Raw genomic sequence first — 20,116 nt, 5'->3', positions numbered from 1 at the left:
AAAAACACCATTTGCTGAGACCTACTTTGGCCCAGGCACTGTGAAAATAAAGACTTTTATTTGAAAGGGAAAGATAGCTCCCCTTATGACAAATGTGTGCTCCCCAAGACCACTTTCAGTTTCCCCCATAATGCCTGCAGTCCTATTTATTTTTTTTGCAAAACAGAGAAATGCTGAAGTATGGAAACAATTTAGTTCCATTTAGATTCTGTTACCAGAATCCTCAAAGCCACAGATCATCTACGGTATGTGTCCCATGGCATCAAGAACAAGATATAAGTCCCAGTTTTCTGACTCTCCTCATTCCTCACACCTGGACTGAGGGAACCAAACAGACCCACTTGGGTTCACTTAACCTATATTTGCCGTGGACCTAAGTACTCCCTCTCGCATTTTCCCCCTCACACTAAGGAAAGCATTGCCCACATTTTGGTTTTCATTGCCTATGTCCACAGTGAGTCTGAATTTCCTGCTTTGTGAAGATACCATATACTCAGTATATATTGTACTTGTCTCAAGTACTTTGAAAGTCAGCATATGTAGACCACTGTCTTTCGGTTTTGTAACTGACACCCGGGAACAGGAGTGATGGATGCTCCAACGGGGGCCCCCCAAAGACCCTCATCCTCTTGCTGCACGAATCTCAGAACCTTTGTTGCAGAGTATTAGTCAAGATCAGCATTCTAAGGTGCATAATGCAGGATTTCTCCTCAGATCTTGCCCTGACTTCCGCTGCCATCTATTTTGAATCTGAAAATCACCTTGTACTGCAGGAAACATTGGTTGCATTTGTAATAGAAAACTGGAAGGCCTTCTCCACTGCATCCCGTGACCCTCCTCAGGACGCACCTGTCCTCCTCCTCCACCTCCACGTGTCTAGACGTCCTCTTCCCCGTCCACGTTCAGTAAATATATAGAAAACATACAACCAATATTTACTACAAAAGGAGGCCACTTTCAGATTCAGATTCAGATTCCACTAACGCCAATCCCTAACCTCAGTTATATTTTGACTTTGCATCAGATGCTTTGTTTTCAGGGATACCCCATTCTCATGCCCCTGACGGGATCAGTTAAGACCTTCAATATGGCCCACCTGGTACCTCGAGAAAATTGGCCTTAGAAAACCACAGGGACGACACCCAGGCGCCTTACTCCTAACCTGCAGGCTCACATGTTGTCTCTGTAGACTCACAGGCATCAGGGCATGCCAACACGTTTCTGAGCTGCACCCATGGCCCATCCCTTCAGTCTCTGAACAAAACTGACCTCCTCCCAGGAGGATACTTCAATTGAACTGGAGACATCAGTGTTGTCGTATGGAACGTCGTGGGAAAATTCTCGTTTGTAAAGTTCTCCTTTCAGGGCAGTATTTAAAGTACATCTTCGGGAACTCATTTTCCATACAGATTTTTCAGGCTACTAATACTAGCTCCATTCTTCCTAGGCCGTCTTCCATCTTTGAATCCCCAGTATTTACTTACATGGAACCCCAACATCTTTTTCAAACTTCTAAAAATGTCCAAGATTCCTGACAGCATATTCACCTGACCCAGAAGTCACACAATTGCTTTGTTAAAGAAATACTCATTGGACATATATACACTACCAAACATAAAATAGATAGCTAGTGGGAAGCAGCCTCATAGCACGGGGAGACCAGGTCGGTGCTTTGTGACCACCTAGAGGGGTGGGATAGGGAGGGTGGGAGGGATGGAGGGAGACGCAAGAGGGAAGAGATATGGGTACATATGTATATGTATAAATGATCCACTTTGTTATAAAGCAGAAACTAACACACCACTGTAAAGCAATTATACTCCAATAAAGATGTTAAAAAAAAAAAGAAATACTCATTACCCAACCACAGTTAATGAATGCGCTGGGACAATTAACCACCAAGAACATGGGGAAAGTCAGAACCTGTTTCTAGTGGAAGAAGTTTTTCCTTCTCTCACAGAGGCAGGGTGGTGTGGGGAAAAGTGACTGACCTGAGTGTCAAGAGACTGAGATTTCTGGCTCTGCCCAAAGTATTTCAGTCACAGGTAAGTCACTCTCCCTTTCTGAGCTTGAGTGACCTCATCTATCAGCTCTTTCCACTACCAATTCCCATCCTCACTCACCTTCAGAGGCATCACCCTTCAGAGGCATCACTCAGCCAAATCCCTGAGGCTCAGAGCCAGCCTGAGATCCGTGCCCTGCTTGGCCTTTGCCACACCCAGTGCTGGGGCAGAGCCGACATTAACCCACCACCCTGAACCTCCACCGGCCTCCATGGGCACTCCCATCCCTCCCGCGGGCCCTCAGTCCCACTTCTGGGGCATCCAAATGAACCGTTTCCACACCATTTTCAAACATCTGGCCTCACACACCCCTACTCACCCAGTGCAGATGTGGACGCCTCCTAATGCAGAGCGAATGCGGAAGCCGCCAGCACTCCCTCACCTTCCCATGAGCCACCTAGAAAGCCCACCTGCACTGCATCCCCCTTCCCACGGCTGTTTTCACACACAGGTGTTCCTGTCCGTGTCCCAGGCCAACCACCACCTAAGCTACGCATGCCCTCCCTCTGCTTTCCAGGACTATCAGTTCTCCTCCTCTATCGGATCCCTCCCATCAGCATCTGCACAGGCTCTAAACACTCCCAAACTTTTTTTTAAAAAGGTACTTCCCCTTCCCCACTCCTAACCCACCTGACACAAAGCCGCTGGCTCTCATCACACACCTGCGCTGACCCCTCCCATCTCCCCAGCTCATCCAGACCCTCCGTCCAGCCTCAGCCTGCAGAGACCAGGCCAGCGGCCCCTGAACACCACCCAGACTGCTCTCTACATCTTCAAGGTTATTGATGATAACTTTGGCAAATTCAATGACTACATTTCAGTCTTGCCCTTCCTTGACCTCTTAGCAACATTTTATATCACTTAATACTCAATCTGTTTTTTTAATCTTTTTTTCTGCCCCACCTCTGACTGCTCTTTACCTGCCGCGTGCAGTTTTCCCCCGGCCCGTTGCATAAATGTTCATCTGTACATAAGGCCCTGCTTGATTCTCACCCTGCAGGCACTTTTCAATGCATAACAGCTTTGGGAATCATCTACGAAATGAAGATTCCTCCATCTCTCTCCCCCTAGGCTCTGCCTCCTGACCCCTAGACACACATAATCACTTACTTTTGCGTACCTTTCAGGAGATTATCCGTAAATTCAGTAAGACCTAAACTGAACTAACTGTTCTCCCGACCTGCTCCTCCTGTACTTCACACAGTAAAGAGCACCACCCTCTCCCCTGTCACCCAAGCCGGAAATCTGGGCACATACCCTCCTATTCCTGCCCTCTCCCTCACCTTTATACCATCAGCCAAATCCCTGAGGCTCGTCATCTGGACCTTCCAAGGCAGAGTTTCTCAGAGTGTGGTCCCGGACCACCTGCAGCAGCATCACCTGGGAACCCAGCTCAGACCTCCTGACTCAGAATCTCTGGGGTGGGCCCAGCAATTGTGCTCACAAGTCCTCCAGGTGATTCAATGCTTGCTCTCATTGGGAGAACCACTAATCTACCAGTATCATCAGAACTGCCCCTTCTTCATCCCCAGCACCATGTCCATAGCTAAGGGCAACACCTCCATTCCCCTGGATTCCCACTTCATCTTCCTCAGAATCTTCCAGCCTCCAAGTCAGACCCACAGAACACCCCTCGGTCCAGACTCCACAAGCACCCAGAAAGGTGTCTCTAAAACACTCCTCTGCTGAGTTTAGGTCTGTGCTTTGTGATTTCAGCATCCATGTTTTGTGCCTGCCCTCCCTCTCACGGGAAGGGCCATGCCTGGCTCTGCTAACAGCTGCTAACTGCTAACAGGGTGGATGGTGGTGGGCAGTGGGGGTGAGGCCTGGGGACCCTCCTGACCCTTTGGAAGCAGTTCCCTGGCTAAGGGCAAGTTGTGGCTCAGGAAGCTGGCTCCTGTGTGTGCCTGGGTGTAGTTAACACGTGGCCCAGAAGCCTTCCATGGAACTGTCAGTCCAGGCAAAGCCAAGAGCAACTAAGCGTGTCTCTGACTTTCAGCAACCTGACAGCAGGTTGCTCAGAATTTGAATTTAGTGAAAGAGGGTGTAAGTTCTCCGCACTCTGTGTGGTCTGGCCTTGCAGGAAGGGAGCAGTCAGTCTAATTAAAGATGGAGCAGGTCCTCGTGACAGGTGCCAGAGGTTACGATATGGGTTTCTTGGGTCTGATGTAGGGTGTGAATAAATGCTTGCAGCTCTTAGCCCTTTGCTGATCAATGGAGCACTATTTTATTACTGTTTTCGTCATATGTCAAGGAGGAACCGTAACTCCCCGCAGCTGTATATGTAACCCCTTTCTCCTAAAGAGGAGTTGTTCAGTGCTCCGGTATTTTTCATTCTTTTGTCAAAGCAAGAAGTAAATACTTTAGAACAGTGAAATATATAAAGTGAATAGAGTTTAGTGTTCCGCATGGTAAAAAAATAAATAAATAAACAAACAAAACACTCCTTTGCGTAAAACCCTCCAGTGGCTCCCCACCGCTCCCGGGATTGAGTTCCAATTCCTAAACCCGTCTTCCAGAAGCCTCCATCAAAGGGCTCTGGGTACCACCGAGAATCTTCCCCCATGCCCACCCCTCACACTGGACACTGTGGTCCAGCCAAAATGACCCCTCGGAACTCAAGTCTTCTGTCCCCACGAAACACTGTGCCATTGCATCTGCCCACCTGGCAGGCCTTGGGACAGTGAGCGACACAGCACAGGGAGAGGAGCTGCATTTTTCATGAAAAAAAAGTCACTATTATGCGACTGGCTGGTGACCACACATGGTTAGAGACGGAGGGAAAAGTCACACTGACACAATACATTTACATTTTACATTTTACCTAAGTATAGACCAGGGGCCAGCAAACTGCAGCTGCTCCCCATATTTGAAAATGAAATCGTGTTAGGAAATAACGTCACGCTTATTCACTGCACGTTTTCCATGGCGGCTCTCACAGGATGACAGCAGAGCTGGGTACTGTGACAGACGCTGTGAAACAGTTACTAAAGCCTAAGATATCTTCCCTCTGGCCAACTTTAACAAACTGTGCCAACCCCTCATCTAGACAATAAAGTAATACAAAGGAAATAAATCATCTTTAAGATTTCCAAAGGCTAGTAAAACTCTGGAGGAAAAGCCCTCTAAGCTCCTGGTTGGCTGGTGTCTTCTGGGTCCAAGGGCCCTTCAAGTTCTGCACTCCTCCTGGCTCTTGGGATGGGAGAAGGAGTCCACCAAAATGCGAGTCACACCCACACAACTCATTACTATTCAGTGCACATCCAGGAGAAAGACAAGAAAATCACGAAAGAAAAGTTGGGCTGAGTCACCCATTTTAATAAAAGTCCATCTAATAAACTCAAAATGAATTCTGCATCACCCAGTTTGCCAAAGGAGTGATAAAAAGTGCCACTTGAGAAAGCAAAACAGGCATCCAGAATAGCATGCCCCTTAAATGAGCAGAAACAAACCACGGAGAAAAAAGTACCTCATTAACTTAAAAAGTGTAACTGCCACAAGTGAGGGGTTTTTTTAATATTATTTTTAAGACACTTTTAAATATTTTTAAAATGTTATTAATTTTTCGTCTTCAGTTGTTTTTTTGCGGTACATGGGCCTCTCACTGCTGTGGCCTCTCCCATCGCGGAGCACAGGCTCCAGACACGCAGGCTCAGCGGCTCACGGGCCCAGCCGCTCCGCGCGCACGTGGGATCCTCCCAGACCGGGGCACGAACCCGCGTCCCCTGCATCGGCAGGCGGACTCTCAACCACTGCGCCACCAGAGAAGTCCTGCGTTACATCTTAATTGCTGCACGCGAGCTTTCTCTAGTTGCAGTGAGCACGGGCTACTCTTCGGTGCGGTGCGTGGGCTTTTCATCGCCATGGCTTCTCTTGTTGCAGAGCACGGGCTTCTAGAGCACACAGGCTTCAGTAGTTGTGGTGCACGGTTCAATAGTTATGGCTTGCAGGCTCTAGAGCGTAGACAGCGTACAGGCTTAGTTGCCCTGCGGCATGTGGGATCTTCCCGGACCAGGGCTCGAATCTGTGTCCCCTGCATTGGCAGGCGGATTCTTAACCACTGCGCCACCAGGGAAGTCCCACAAATGAGTTTTTGAAACTTGATTTTTCTGAATGTCAATGACCTTCATGGGTGGGGATTATCCTGAAATCCATAAAAGTCCTGGCAGCATTTCCTCTAAGCTCAGAACATTGTGGTGAGGTAATAACAACCATACCATGCCTACTTTTGCAACAATACTCTGGAATTGAGCATAATGGGGGGAGGAGGTGGTAGGGGAATCAGCTCTTTTGCCTTCTAAAATAAAACACACAGAAAGCAGCACATGTCAGAAATTTATTAAACCACATACCAGGTCAAAAAAATAAAATAATCTCAAAATATATTTACTTCAATTCATATACATAAAATCTTGGATACTGATTACTACATACAATCATAAAATGATTGAGTCCAGAGAAAAAAATCCTTCTCCTTCACACTGAACCATATGACTACAATCCTAGGGGATGTAATCTGACCCACAATACAATCAAGCCTGTGCTAAAGAAAGGTTACTAATACAACTATTTAAAAACCATGCAAGTGTTCAGCCAGCAAAGAAACTAACGTGGAACTTCTTGACACAATCCACTTATATTATTTAGGAAATCATCTTTTTCTAACTAAAAATAAAATTGGATGAAGAAATCCCCCTTGAAGAAAACTAAGAATAGTAAGCAGATTTCTTCCTGTTTATATTTATTGACTGTTCCCTTCAATAATTTTATCCTACAAGAATTATCCAGCCAAGAAAATTAAGTGTATTCCACGTGGTAGAGTCTCTGAGAGAAAAGAACAATGTTGGGTATAAACCAACCCTCTAGCCCTTGGGTCCCGCTGTCTCAGGAATTCTGAGTAAAGCAGACATCCTTGCAGACAGCGGTACTTTCATTCATTCAGGCCACATTGTCTACAAAGTATGCTGGACACACACACAACAGAGCAAGCGAAAGTGACCACGAGAGGATTTCAGCCTGAATTGGAACTGGAGGAGGGGATGGAGACTCTCACGCATGCACCCCCAGGAAACTAACTGAGGAACCAAGAGACTGATTTCCCCTAAGTGCCTGGTTTACAGAAGACAGAAACCTGTCTCCTGACCAGTGAACACCAGCCAAGAGTCCCTCCCCATCTTCAAGCCAATTAACTCACTGCCTGGACTCTGGCTGGATGCCCCATCTTTTCACTCCTTGCCCATAAACAGAGCTGCCCTGAACCCTCAACCGACTTCCTGAATTGCAAGTCCTCTGCTATTTCCCCAATAAACTCAATTTCTGGTCATTTGAGCTTGCCTCAGCTTCCATCCTTTATTTAGGTTGACACTACAAGTAAGTAAGTGATGTGCCAATATTTGCATGTGACACTTTCCCAGGGAAGCATGTGGTCACTATGAAGTGGCCATGAACACACCACTAAGTGGGCATGATGGCCTCACCTTCACAAACTGGCAGGTATCTGACCCACAGCTTTTCCTACTCTCTCCAGAAAGATGTGGGGAGGGAGGGTTGTGGGAAGAAGGTGGGAATTACACCAGTAAAATCAAGAGTAGCAAGTAGATTAAGAAAGAAGAATGACAAAAATCCTGGAAGCAGAGATCCAATAGAGAGTCGGTTCCCAAGCCAAGCAATTCCTGAGCAAATCCATCCATCCTCCACCTTCTTTCTGTCCAAGTTCACGTGATTATGAAATATAGGTAACTCCTGATCATTCAAAACAATCCACTTAATAGATCTTGCAGGGCTTCCCTGGTAGTGCAGTGGTTGAGTAGTCCGCCTGCCGATGCAGGGGACGCGAGTTCGAGCCCCGATCCGGGAGGATCCCACATGCTGCGGAGCGGTTGGGCCCGTGAGCCATGGCCGCTGAGCCTGCGCGTCCGGAGCCTGTGCTCCGCAGCAGGAGAGGCCACAGCAGTGAGAGGCCCGCGTACCGCAAAAAAAAAAAAAAAAAAAATAGATCTTGCAGGTCTTCCCTTCCTCAGTCACCGTGGCTTTCCCTCCAGCCTCGTGAAATCAAAGCATATTTACTGAACAGCTCTGCTGAGTTCTGTGATAGAAACTTGAAATAAAATAAAAATAGTAAACACTAGTATTTACTGGGCACTTATTACATGCCAGGTGCTATGGTAAATGCTTTATCAGTTATTCTCATTTAATATTCAAGATTGTCCCCAGAGGTAGGTACTATTATTATACACGAAAATTTTTAGCCTATGACCTTGGGTACCTGTTCCAACCTCTTCAGTAAGTGAAGGAGATGGACCAGAATCCACAGTCTGGGACTAGAGTCTGCTCTGACCACTCTGGGGACATCAGATCCCTGCGTTCACTGTACATCTGTGTTTCTACAGTAAGCACAGGGATGCAGCATTGCACCATCACGAAGACACCTCCACGGAAGATTTAATGTGCATTGGGGCATGCAGAGTGTGTAGCCTATTATGACACATGTAAGGTCCTTTGAGACAGAAAATACAGACTTTGGTGGTGAAGGAAGGTGTCTGAGGAGTGACATCTAACTCTGAAGAGCATTCTCTGACAGAGAGTGAACTAAACTAGGAAGTAACAGTTCAGGAGCAGAAGCAGGAGCTCTCATCCAGCTCCATGGACAGTCGGGGAAACTGAGAAGCACTTCAGGAGGTGAAGGACAGGGTTTGGAGAAACAGAAAGGGAGGTGGGTCACGAGCTGGAGAAGCAGGCAGGTCATGGAGGTCCAAGGAATCTGGGCTTCATTCGGACAGAAAAACAACTAAAAAGGCTTTACGTAGGAATATGATACGGTCAAATGTCATCACATGGTTTCTCAACTGCTGGCATTGTACTGGACACTCTCTGTTGGGGGAGGGGTCCTGTAAAGTGCTGGGCAGCATCCCTGGCCTCCACCATTAGATGCCAGCTGCACCCCTCCCCCACTGTGGCGACCAAATATCCTCAGACATTGCCAATCCCACGCTGGAAGGACTGTGGCCCTGAACTGAGAACCACAGGCTGGAGCGAAGAGCTGGGACTGAAGACCCAAGACGGTAACTGACAAGGTGGATGTGAAAGCCAAGCAAGTGACAGCTGAGCTGAAAGGTGACTTTCCTGATTCCTCTAATACAACGTGGCCGTACAACCTAGGCCTCCAGAATCATCTAGAGAATGTTCCAGGCCCACCCTGTGCAAACTCCTCTCCACCTCTGAAGCCCCATTCACCTGGCAGTGTCATCATCGACCCCCTCAGCGGGGACCCTGGCCTGCCTCCTTGGCCCCTCCCAACTCTCAAGGCCCCGCCTACCTCTTGATGCCCCGTCTTCATCCCACAGATCCACCTACCTCTCAAGGTCCCACCTTCCTCTCATGGCCCCGCCTTCCTCTCCCTGTCCCACAACCCCACACCTGCTTCTCAAAACGTCCTCCACCATCCTGGGAGGCATCAAGCCTCAGCCAACACCTGAGCCCCTCAGGTCTAATCACTCCACAGACTGGACTTCAGAATCAGGAGACCAGCTCCGCCCCTCAGGTCTTAAAGGATCTCCTTCAGTCAAGCCTCCCGCGAATCCATTCCCTCTAGTCTCTCTACACCTGCTCTTCACTGTCCGTAAGAATTTTACCCCAATGTACTTCTCTCCACTGTATCTTGACTTACGAGGTTTATTCACTTACCTTTTTAGCACATAACTCATGGCCTATGCTAGTAACCCCAGTTCCTCTGTCCTCCAGAATTGTCACCACAATGTCCCAAGGAGTCGTGAATTCTAGATGTCCAAACGAAAATGACCGTCTTGCCTGAAACTTGTTCTCGCTTTCACATTCTGAGAATCACCCTCCACCCACAGTTGTGAATCAGAAACCAAGGAAAGCATCCAATCAAACGTCAAGTCCTGACAATGGTAAAACCTGAATATTCCCCACATCTGTCTCTTTCCTTCCCCACTGCCCCTGTTTCAGTTTAGTCACTTTTACCCACCACCCAGACCCTAATTTTAAATTTCTTCAATCCATTCTCCACCATTCTGCCACCAAAATAATTTTTCTTCTATAAATGCCAATCTGTTTATGGTTTAACTACGCAAAATTATTTAAAAGCATCACCAGGACGACATAAATGTCCTTGTTTACACGTCTGGCCTCCTTTCCACCCTTCAGTCTCCCAGTTTACAATCCAGAACCACTTGTACTCCATGGTCACTTGCATCTCCATGGCGAGCACAAACACTCCTTTTGTAGCCGGTCCCCGCAGTCAACTCCTTGTGGACCCTCAGGCCCTTCCCCAAGTACTACCTCCCGAACTACAAGGGGACTCAGTCAACCCTCCCTTTTTGCTCCCCCTACTGTGCATGTCTCCACTGGGACCCCAAATACAGTAACACTGCACACATCCAACACTCACTGTACACCCCATACTGTGCAAAAAGTTTTACTTGTGTTCATGCTTTCTTCTTACGCAGAAACTACTATATCACTCCTCATTTTACAGAAGTGACAAACTTTGAGAAATTAAGCCATTTTCCTTAGTTTGCACAGTAAAGTGGAAAATCCAGGGCTCAAATCCAGGACAGTCTGACTAGAGCCCATTTCAACCACTAAACTCCAATAATTTGTTTTCACGTCTTATTTAAGTCAATGTAAGTCAGTTGAGAATAGAGGCTTTCTTTTAATGTGTGTGGCCCTTGTAACTAGGGGTGGGCGGGGCAAGAGAAAGGGGAGGAGGTGAAAGAAATGTAAATCATAACTGCATATCAAGACCCTGATCTAAATTAAAAGAGATCTATGTATAAAATAAATAAGATACATGGTATATCTTTACATATAAATAACATATATATAAATTTATAAAATAAATAAAATATATAAAAATTTATATATAAGATACATGGTATATCTTTATAATAAATAAGATACATGGTATATCTTTATATTTATATATTTAGATATACATGGTATATCTAAAATAAATAAGATACATGGTACCACACAGGGAATATTGCCTATATTTTATAATAACTATAAATGGAATATAACCTTAAAAAATTGTGAATCTGGGCTTCCCGGGTGGCGCAGTGATTGAGGGTCCGCCTGCCGATGCAGGGGACACGGGTTCGTGCCCCGGTCCGGGAGGATCCCACATGCCGCGGAGCGGCTGGGCTCGTGAGCCATGGCCGCTGAGCCTGCGCGTCCGGAGCCTGTGCTCCGCAACGGGAGAGGCCACAGCAGTGAGGCCCGTATATGGCAAAAAAAGAAAAAAAAAAATTGTGAATCACTATGTTGTTACACCTGAAATTTATATAATTCTATACATCAACTATACCTCAATAAACAAATAAATTAGAAGAGGAAATCCGCAGTTATCGTAGATCATTCGGGGCTGCTTTAACAAAACCACACTTCGGGTGCCTTAGAACAACAGACCTTTCTTTTACATAGTTCTGGAGACTAGAAGTCCAAGATCAAGGTGCCAGCATATTCGGGCCACGGCATCTTCCTGCGTCACATCTGGTGCCTTCTCCCTGAGTCCTCACACGGTGCAAGGGGTGACGGGGTCTCATTCATAAGATGCTAACCCATCATTGGGGCTCCACCTAATGACCTCAGCTCCTCCCAAAGGCCCCACCCTAACACCATCACATTAAGTATCCCTGGATGTGAATGTGGGACACATACACATTCAGACCACATACTGCTTAAGACTACTGCGTCTTAAGGAGAATTCAAAGTGTCATAGCGGCCTCCCCAGCTCGAACCCCAAGCGTGATGGGCCCTTCCCTCCTCCTTCCCTGGCGCTGGCCGGGTGGTTGGCGCAGGGGCCACTCCACCGCACTTCTGCATGCTCGGGCAGGGCCTAGCCTATCAGCCTGGCCCCGCGCCTGCGCCCACCCACTGTGCAAGCAGGCAGGAGGGAGTTCCGCTCCGGGGACACTAGCTCCCGGGCCACCTCAGCGGTCACGAACTGACTGGTGAAGCCAGTGCCGGGCTGAGACCTAGGTGCCAGCGCCTCAGACAGCGATCCCAGTAACGGGCAACAACCCCCTCCACGTGGCCACTGCGGTCTCCCCGCTTGTGTGCCTAGTTCCATCAAGAGCTGGAGGACAACGCTGCTGGGACAGCCAGTACTTCTTCAATCCCGGGCGCTGGCTGGCATCGCACCTTCCTACTCCAGGTAACAGCGGGCCCGCTCAGCCATTGGCTGCCCCACAGTGGGCCCCTCCCCATTCTGTATAAAAGGAGCCCCAATCGGAAGGAGGGAAGATGGCTTTCTGAGGCGCTGATCTGCCAATTTCTCGTTGGGCTAGCTTTGAGATTAAAGTCGTTATTCCTTGATCCAGCAGCTCATCTCCCGAAGTACTGATCTGTCGTTCGCAGTGCAGAAGGAGCTTGGGCTCAGTAACAAAAGAATGACATTAAACAGTAAGAATGAAGTAAAAACTCCAAGATACTGAGAATAGAGAAGAAAAAAGCAAAGAAAGTTACATGTGTCTTCTCCCAATAGGAAAGAAAAGAAAGGGAAGGAAAGAAAAGCAAAAGGAAAAGAAAAGAAAAAGAAAGAACAGAGAAGAAAAAAGACAATAAAAAATTTTGTTGCACTGGATGGAGGCTCCCTGTATAAGAAAGGGATAAAACAAATGAAAACTAAACTAAATATGGGATACTTCTGAGCAAGTGACTGTTTACTGAAATAACAGAATCCATTTGAACTTGACGCCAGGAACATCCTGGTTTGAGTGTCCTAGGTACTGTGATATTGGGATGTTGAGAAGGAAATGAAATCAGAGCACAGAACTGCCTCATCTGGGCAATATTTACAGTATGCATATCTTCTTCAACTTTTAGAATAAACTTACAGATAAGACAGTAACCATAAAAATATGCCCTAAGGATGAAAGTGCACCTGCTGGAAGCTGGCACAGTCCCAGCGTGGACCAGCTGGAGGGGTCAGCAGAGGAGCTAACAACAGGCGGGGTGGCCGGAGACAGAACCCGGTGTTGGCGGAACGACGACACATCAGAAAGCTTACTGTTTCATGTTCAAAGCCAATGACCACAGGGAACTAGGACAGCAACGGGAACCACGCCGGGAGGAATAGGGACACCCAGAAAGTGACAGTAATGTGGATAACTGCATCAGCAAGCCTAAAACACCAGAAATCAACACCAGCTAAACAAGGGTGGGGGCACCACACAGGGAGGGACTGAAAGTAGGCAGCAGGCGAGGGGCAGGGCCACTGCTGGTCTCCCAGCCCTTCTGCTCTCGTCACCATGGGAAGGTGGTGCTTTAGACATTTCTAAGTCCTTCAAATTAAAAAAAGAAAAAAAAACTGTGTGAGTGAAACTGAGAAAGCATTACAGATTCAATCTACTCTTGTTACCCTGCTTATAATGGATTATGCAGTGATCGATCACCTAGGTAACGGAACAGATATAAAACATGGCTACTAAATGAATTCAGAAAATAAAATCTTCCATTTTACTACTGACTTCTATGCTGACATTAGAGAGAAGTCTGCAGGGAAAATAAATATTTCAGCTAAAATAATTTTAAAAGCTGGGCTAAAAATTAAGTATAATTTTAATACCACATTTCAAATGAAGCAACTTCTGAGAGTTAATACTGTATGTAATGTTTCAAAAGTAAAAATACAGCTTTATATACACACATGCTCTCTCAGAGTTAAAAGACATTGTCATAGCTTTTATTGCTCCTCAGGAAAATATTCGTGTGGGTTTGACTAAACAGCATCTAAGTATTCTTCTTGCTCTGAAAAAAAAAAAGAATTTAAATACAAATGATCATTTCTGTTTGTCACTGAAGTCTCCATTTTGGCTACAGATGACAGTGAGGAGATTGCATTTCATTCGGTTTCTGGAAGTGGCTGCTCTTGGTGTTGATTTATGACATTTTTCAACAGGTTCAAGATCACGTTTCTCTTATTCCTTTCTGGCCTGGATCTTCACGTCTCCCTTCTCTGTAATTCTAGCCTCAAGAATATACTCCTCCAAACCTATGTCCGTATACACACACCAAAGGCTTCCACCCATGCGGAAAACATGGGGATCACTACATATTTACCAAAATCAGCAGATCTGCCAAACCCAAAACAGCCCATCCAAAAATATGCTACTAGAAAGACGTTTAAGATCTGTTTTAAAGGATTAGGTAGATAAAACCATATAATCCTGCCAAAATCCTTGGGCCATGTATACTTGCTTTATTTTTTGTCATGTAAAGAGATTATGTGATACCTGACATAGTTATGACTGGAGAAATCCTAGAAGAGCTTGCTAATGGATAATCAACAATTACGTAAGATAACTGTGGTTTGCTGAAAACAGCTGCTGATGAATATGACCCAGAAAAAGGGTCTCAATTTGAATAAAGCATTCTAAGGAGAAGGAGTCTTAAGGGACCATATCCTGAATGTACTCTGGCAAAATGACCTCCGTCCACACCTAAGGGGCAATGAGCCAGGGTCCGTGGTGGGCAGCAGGCTGAGATGCCTTGTCCACAGGTAGCAGGGCAGTGGCCCAAAACTTCAAGTATGTGGTGTGTCACAATAGTGAATGCTTTGCTATTTCTAAGGATTTAGAAACCACGCTAAATATTTCAAGAGAGAGTTTCCCTCGCACCTGACAGATGAGTAAAACAGGTTCCAAAAGAAGAAAGTCTTTCCTCAGACCACAAAGAACACAATCCACAACTCAACAACGCATGTTACCAAGCTGCAGGCAGGAGGATTATTCCTATATTTTCCCTTGCTATCTTCAGAATTGCTCTAGATTAGAATTTTATTTGAGATATAAAACACAAAGAAACAAACAAAGCAAAAAGCAAAGGTGAGGATAATGGCAATGCTACTGGGCTATTAAAGGAGCTCAATCTTTCTTTCTGATTTGAGAAAACGTGACTATGAAAAGGGCTGTCAGCCCTTTTCAGTGGCTGAAGAAAGGTTAAGTGTCACGGCCTTAAGTCAATGACGTTCCACTCAGCAGAAAGCAAAACCTATTGTTCATCAGGTGATATGCTAGGTTATTAGTTTTCTAAATAAACAGAATTTTATTCAAGAAAAGTACATAATGAACACCGGTTCTGTCCTTACAATACTTTCCTCCTAAAACCGGCCTATCTTCTCGGCCTCGGTAAACGGCGCAAACACACACCAGACACTTAAGACCAGCACCTTTGACCAGCACCAGCATCTTTGATTCCCTTTTCCATCGCCCCCCTCGTCTAAGCCCCGGAGGTCCCATTAGCTCCACCAGCAGGGCAGGACCCCTCCCACACCCACCACCCCCTCTGTCTCCTCCACTGGCTCTCGCTCGGCTCCTGCGGCAGCCCCCCTGCTGTTCCAGCTCCTGCTTCAGCCCCTGGAACAGCACCCAAGGCCAGGTCCCATAAGCCACGCGCAGCACAAAACAAACACGCTCTTCCCTTGCACAACCCTCTAAAAGCTCCCACTTAAAAAAACGCATTATCCTTCCATGGCTTTCAAGACCCTGAACGTCCTGGCTCTGTAGTCCTTTCCGTCCTCAGGCCGTGTCTGCGCTACCCCGGGGCACTTGCACTTGCCTCTGGGCTCCTGGGGGGACCTTCCCTCTGACCTCCCCTCAGGGCTCCTGACATTACATGCCGGGCTTCCTTCTACACTCTCCCCACCTCCTCTTCACTGACCATATTCCACAGGTTCACTTCCTTCACAGCACTTATCAGAATCTGATGTAAGTCCATTACCTCCACTACATGTTTGTGTTTTCTCCATCTGGCTCCACTGTGAACAGGATGTAAATACGGAGAACCGGAATCTTAGTTCTCTTGCTCACTAATACATCTCTGGAGCCTAGAACACTGCCTGGCATAGAGAGTGCAGTCAGTAAACATTTGTGAATGAATGAATGAACATTATCACTCAAAACTATTTGCTTTTCAGTATTCTTGAAGTTTTAACCAAGTTAAAATGTGAGAGAAAATGTGAAATTCTTTCACATTTTCTATAGCATCTCTAAAGCAAAATGTTAGGCCCTAAAAATGTATAAAATAACATGGAACTGAATCAAGAGGGTTGACTGAAGTAGGCCAATCCATAAAGTGCATGAAAAAGATCTCCAGATCAAACTCTGGGGCTCTAATTCCGTGTGGACGGAGATAAAGGGGGATGCTCTCAGGGAAGGGAGCAAAATTAGGGGTGGGAAGAGGACCTGTCATGAGCTTATTCCTGTGGTGTCTCAAAGGGCAACTGTCCTCAAGAGAACTGTTGGTGAAAAATCCTCCTAGCAGCAACTTTCTGGCAACCAGCAGCAAGGCTAATTCTCAGAAACTGCTCTCCCTACACAAAGGGCATTCCTCCCCCTTCCCTCACTAATGCCTCAGTTTGCATAACTCCCTGCACTGTTAGCTCCTCTGAGCTTTGCAGAAAATCCTCAATTATGCATACAATAAATGCACATTTCTGCTGTTGAACTGCCACTTAAGTATCTGGAAGAATGTTTCCTACTTGTTCTGTGTTAGGTTTGGCATGGAAGTAGAAAGGTAGCACAGAGCCAATGAATAAAGTGAGAAAATGCAACCGCACAAACTTGCAAAAGAAATTCCCCACTCTGAGAGAATTATTTCATACGATATTAAGGGACTGCATTCATTTTGCTTGTCACTCTCTATGCCATAGACGGCTGCCCCCCAAAATGACAAGGCCGGGAGGGGTTACTAGTCTCTCTAACACAAGAATGGAGGAGGTAGGAGGTAAGAAACAGCTAGTTCAGTAATTTTTTAAAAAAGGAGGAAAAGGGTTATTCTATTCTTTTCAGTTTACTCCAATTCCACATTTATTGACTGATAAGACTTTATTTCTGAGCTTTAAGGGAAGAAAATGCAGTCAACTTGGGAATAGTTTTAATCCAAAAGCAAGTGTGAGGCACAGCTAGTGTTTGCCTCTGTCTGTCCCATAATGCTTCTAATTCCTAGTTGCAAACTGATGTATCTCCTAGAACACAGCTCAATAAAGCTCTTAGCTCACAACTGTCCCCAGGTTCTGTACCTGTAATAACACACATTTCAAAAAGGAAAAGGGAGGGAAAATTTAATTATCCAATTTTTCTCATAGAAGAAAAAGATCTACCGAGCAGTGGTTAGCTGCAATGTCATGAATGGATAGATGGACAGACAGATAGACGATTGATAGATGGATGGATAGATAGATGATAGATAGATAGACAGATAGACAGATAGATCAGTTGATCTTAAGAAGGAAGCTTCACAAGTTACAGTACATCCCAGGGAATCTTCTTCCACATGAGAAGTATCAGGAAGATCTCATAATATTTTATGTGGTTTATTTTCCTAATACTGAAGGGAGACCACAGTTGTGATGGGTAAAGAATAGGAAGAAGAAAAACAGGCGCATATGGACGTTTTGTTATTTACTATCACTTCTTGATCTCAGCCAGGGCTCATTTCCATCATCTTCAAACCCCTCTTTCAGTCGCGCACACACAGAGGAGAAGGAGTGCGGTCAGAAGCCGGGCACAGATGTAACCAACCTACAAGGATGAGACCTGTACACTGCCTCATACACTCCGAGCTCCACACAGGGAGCCAAGCAGACTCCACTTTCCTCATGAAAAAGTCTGCTCATTACAACCCCCAGGGTCGCACACGTACCACATACATGAGAAAGATGAGCAATACTCTGGTTTGGAAGCAACAACCCAGCTGTGCTCTTATTTGTTATGAGTTATCAAACAGCTTGAGAATGACTGTTCTGAAGTATTAACCCTCTTGGTGAGTGGGAGCTGGGGAGGAAGCAGACGGTGCTGCTTCATGTCAACAGTTAGTACCTGGATGAGCCATGAACTCACAGGAATAGTGCTCCAAAGCCCGCATAAACCTGCTGCCTTCTGGGAACAAAGCCCCTGCCCTCAGAGCTGCTTCTGAAGGTATGTACATGACCAGCTAAGTCAGAAATACTGACTCAGAGCAACTTAAAAACCATCACTGGTTAAAGCAGGCTAGAAAACTGCCAAGAGTGGCCATCTGTTAAGAAAAGGAGGTTTGGCAAGTATACTTAAGAATACCCTAGCCATAAAGGAAACAGACGTGCTAAGCTGTTGAGTGGCAGGGGCAGGAAGGCCTGCATCCCATGCGGGTCTTTAAATTACAGGGCGATAGGTAGACACACATCAGAGCTGCTGTTTCCACTGCAATCTGCTTCACAGCCATTGAGTTCTGTGAGTTCTCCTACTTACATCAAACGGAGCTGAGCTGGACTGGGCATCCTGACCACACGGCTCCCTGAAGCAGTCACCGAAAGGAAGAAGGAGACCCATGGCTATGATCCGCGAGCAGAACTTCTCTGCTTCTTCTGGAGGCCCGTTCTCCTGCTGGTTGAACAGCTTCTCCAGCAGAGTTCGCCCTGCAGGGGAGACATGGTCGTTAAGCAGGTGCACTGGCAGGTGTCCTGGCTCAGACTCCCGGAGGAGGGGCCGACAAACACAGCTGGGGTAGCACTGTTGCCAAGGCTTTGCCGTGCACAGGGAATACTCTGCAGGTGGGCCTGGGTACCACACGGGAAAGGACAGATCTGGGTCGCTCTCCCATCCCCACAATACCTCCCCGCCTCCAAAGAGAATGGGACACGTGATGGGACCTACATCCTCTTCCATCTGAAGAAGACCCAGCCTTTTGGGTTTCACTGGAAATCCTCCTTCCACTCTTTGTCAACCGGCCGGTGGCTCTCTGAGGAGGCAGCCAGTAGTCACCATTTAGGCTAAGAAATGTCAGTGGCTGCCTCACAGTCTGAGGGGTGGCTGTCGGGGGGCAGGAACGGGGTGGGCAGGGAGGCAGGCACCAGCCACTGGAAGGGGACAGGGCTGGCCCACAGAAAATGCCTCCCTGAAGAGGAGAGTGACAGAAACTCAACATCTTCTCATATGAGCCTCAGAAACATCACTCTAGGGTAGGTCTACACTTGAGGTTTCTATTACTTCCCAAAGAGAGACAAGAGAAGAGAGGCACATGGAGACGAGAGCGTTGGCTGCGGCCCAGGCCCACCTGGTCCTGTGGCTCTGAGTCCCGGCCGTGGGGAGAGCAGAGCGATGAGGGGGTAACCCGGCGTCTGCTCTCACTGGTCACCCAGAGCCGAGAGCCGCAGGCCAGCCCCTCATCTGTCTGACTCTCAACTCACTATCCTTCAGAGAGTGGTTTTGCTGGCTTCTGCACTAATCATCTACAGTGGAGGAAACAGAAAGTCTCCAGAGTCACTCAGTTCCCGCTGCTCCGGCCCTTCCTCTATCAGCAGGTTCAGTCTTCAAATTTAGAGTAAAGTCCCGTATCCAGAAAAGCTCCCAGTGACCCCCTTCTGCACTCTCCCGGCTCCCTTCAGAGTTCCTCTTTGTCATTAATTACTTTAGTTAATTATTTGTTTAATGTCTACCCCCCTCACCATAACATGAACTCTCTGACAGCCAGCATACATCCTGCAGACCTGTCCACTAGCACAGAAGAACCAATGAACACTTTCAGGAATTCTGAATGAATACAATGTTATGATTCTGTGATAAAGACTCATTCACATCATGGTCAGAACTGGAAATGAAATATTGGTCTAGACCAGGGGTCAGCAAACTTTCACTGCAAAGGACCAAATAGAAAATATTTTAGGCTTTAAGGGCCAACTAAGGTCTCTGCTACACATTCTTCCTTGGTTTGGCTTGGTTTTGAACAACTTTTAAAAATGTAAAAAGCATTCTCAGCTTGGGGTTGTGCAGGGCCAGCCCTCACTCTACACATCAGTCACATCTAAATTTCAAACGTATACATGTTCAGTTCTTGCAGGATGGTTTCCATGCAATTTTAGTGCCTCTTCCTATGTTTGTAAAATAAAACTAAATTCAAAATCTACCTCTCATACGTAGAATGACAAAGCAGGGCGAAAGAGGCTCTCTGTTTTCTCCGTTCCTGTGGGTCACCAGAGAGCATTTGCAGGTCTCCCAGGACATTTTCTGAGGGGAAACTGAACTCCTTTTCCTACATAACTTAAGTTTGCCTGC

The 20,116-nt window shown here is 46.5% G+C and overlaps 1 protein-coding gene across 1 annotated transcript in view; it reads right to left on the bottom strand.

The window, feature by feature from the left end:
* The window catches only part of FMN2 (formin 2), a 310,064-nt gene that overhangs the window by 256,419 nt on the left and 33,529 nt on the right, over nt 1-20,116 (bottom strand). Inside the window, 1 exon segment of the mRNA XM_067711167.1 lies at nt 18,314-18,480. Coding sequence (XP_067567268.1) covers nt 18,314-18,480 — 167 coding nt within the window.

The sequence above is a fragment of the Pseudorca crassidens genome, chromosome 16 (assembly GCF_039906515.1).
Source record: "Pseudorca crassidens isolate mPseCra1 chromosome 16, mPseCra1.hap1, whole genome shotgun sequence".
NCBI classification, from domain to species: Eukaryota; Metazoa; Chordata; class Mammalia; order Artiodactyla; family Delphinidae; genus Pseudorca; species Pseudorca crassidens.
The sequence above is the reverse complement of the archived record's forward strand: the minus strand, read 5'-3'. Positions and strand labels throughout refer to the sequence as shown.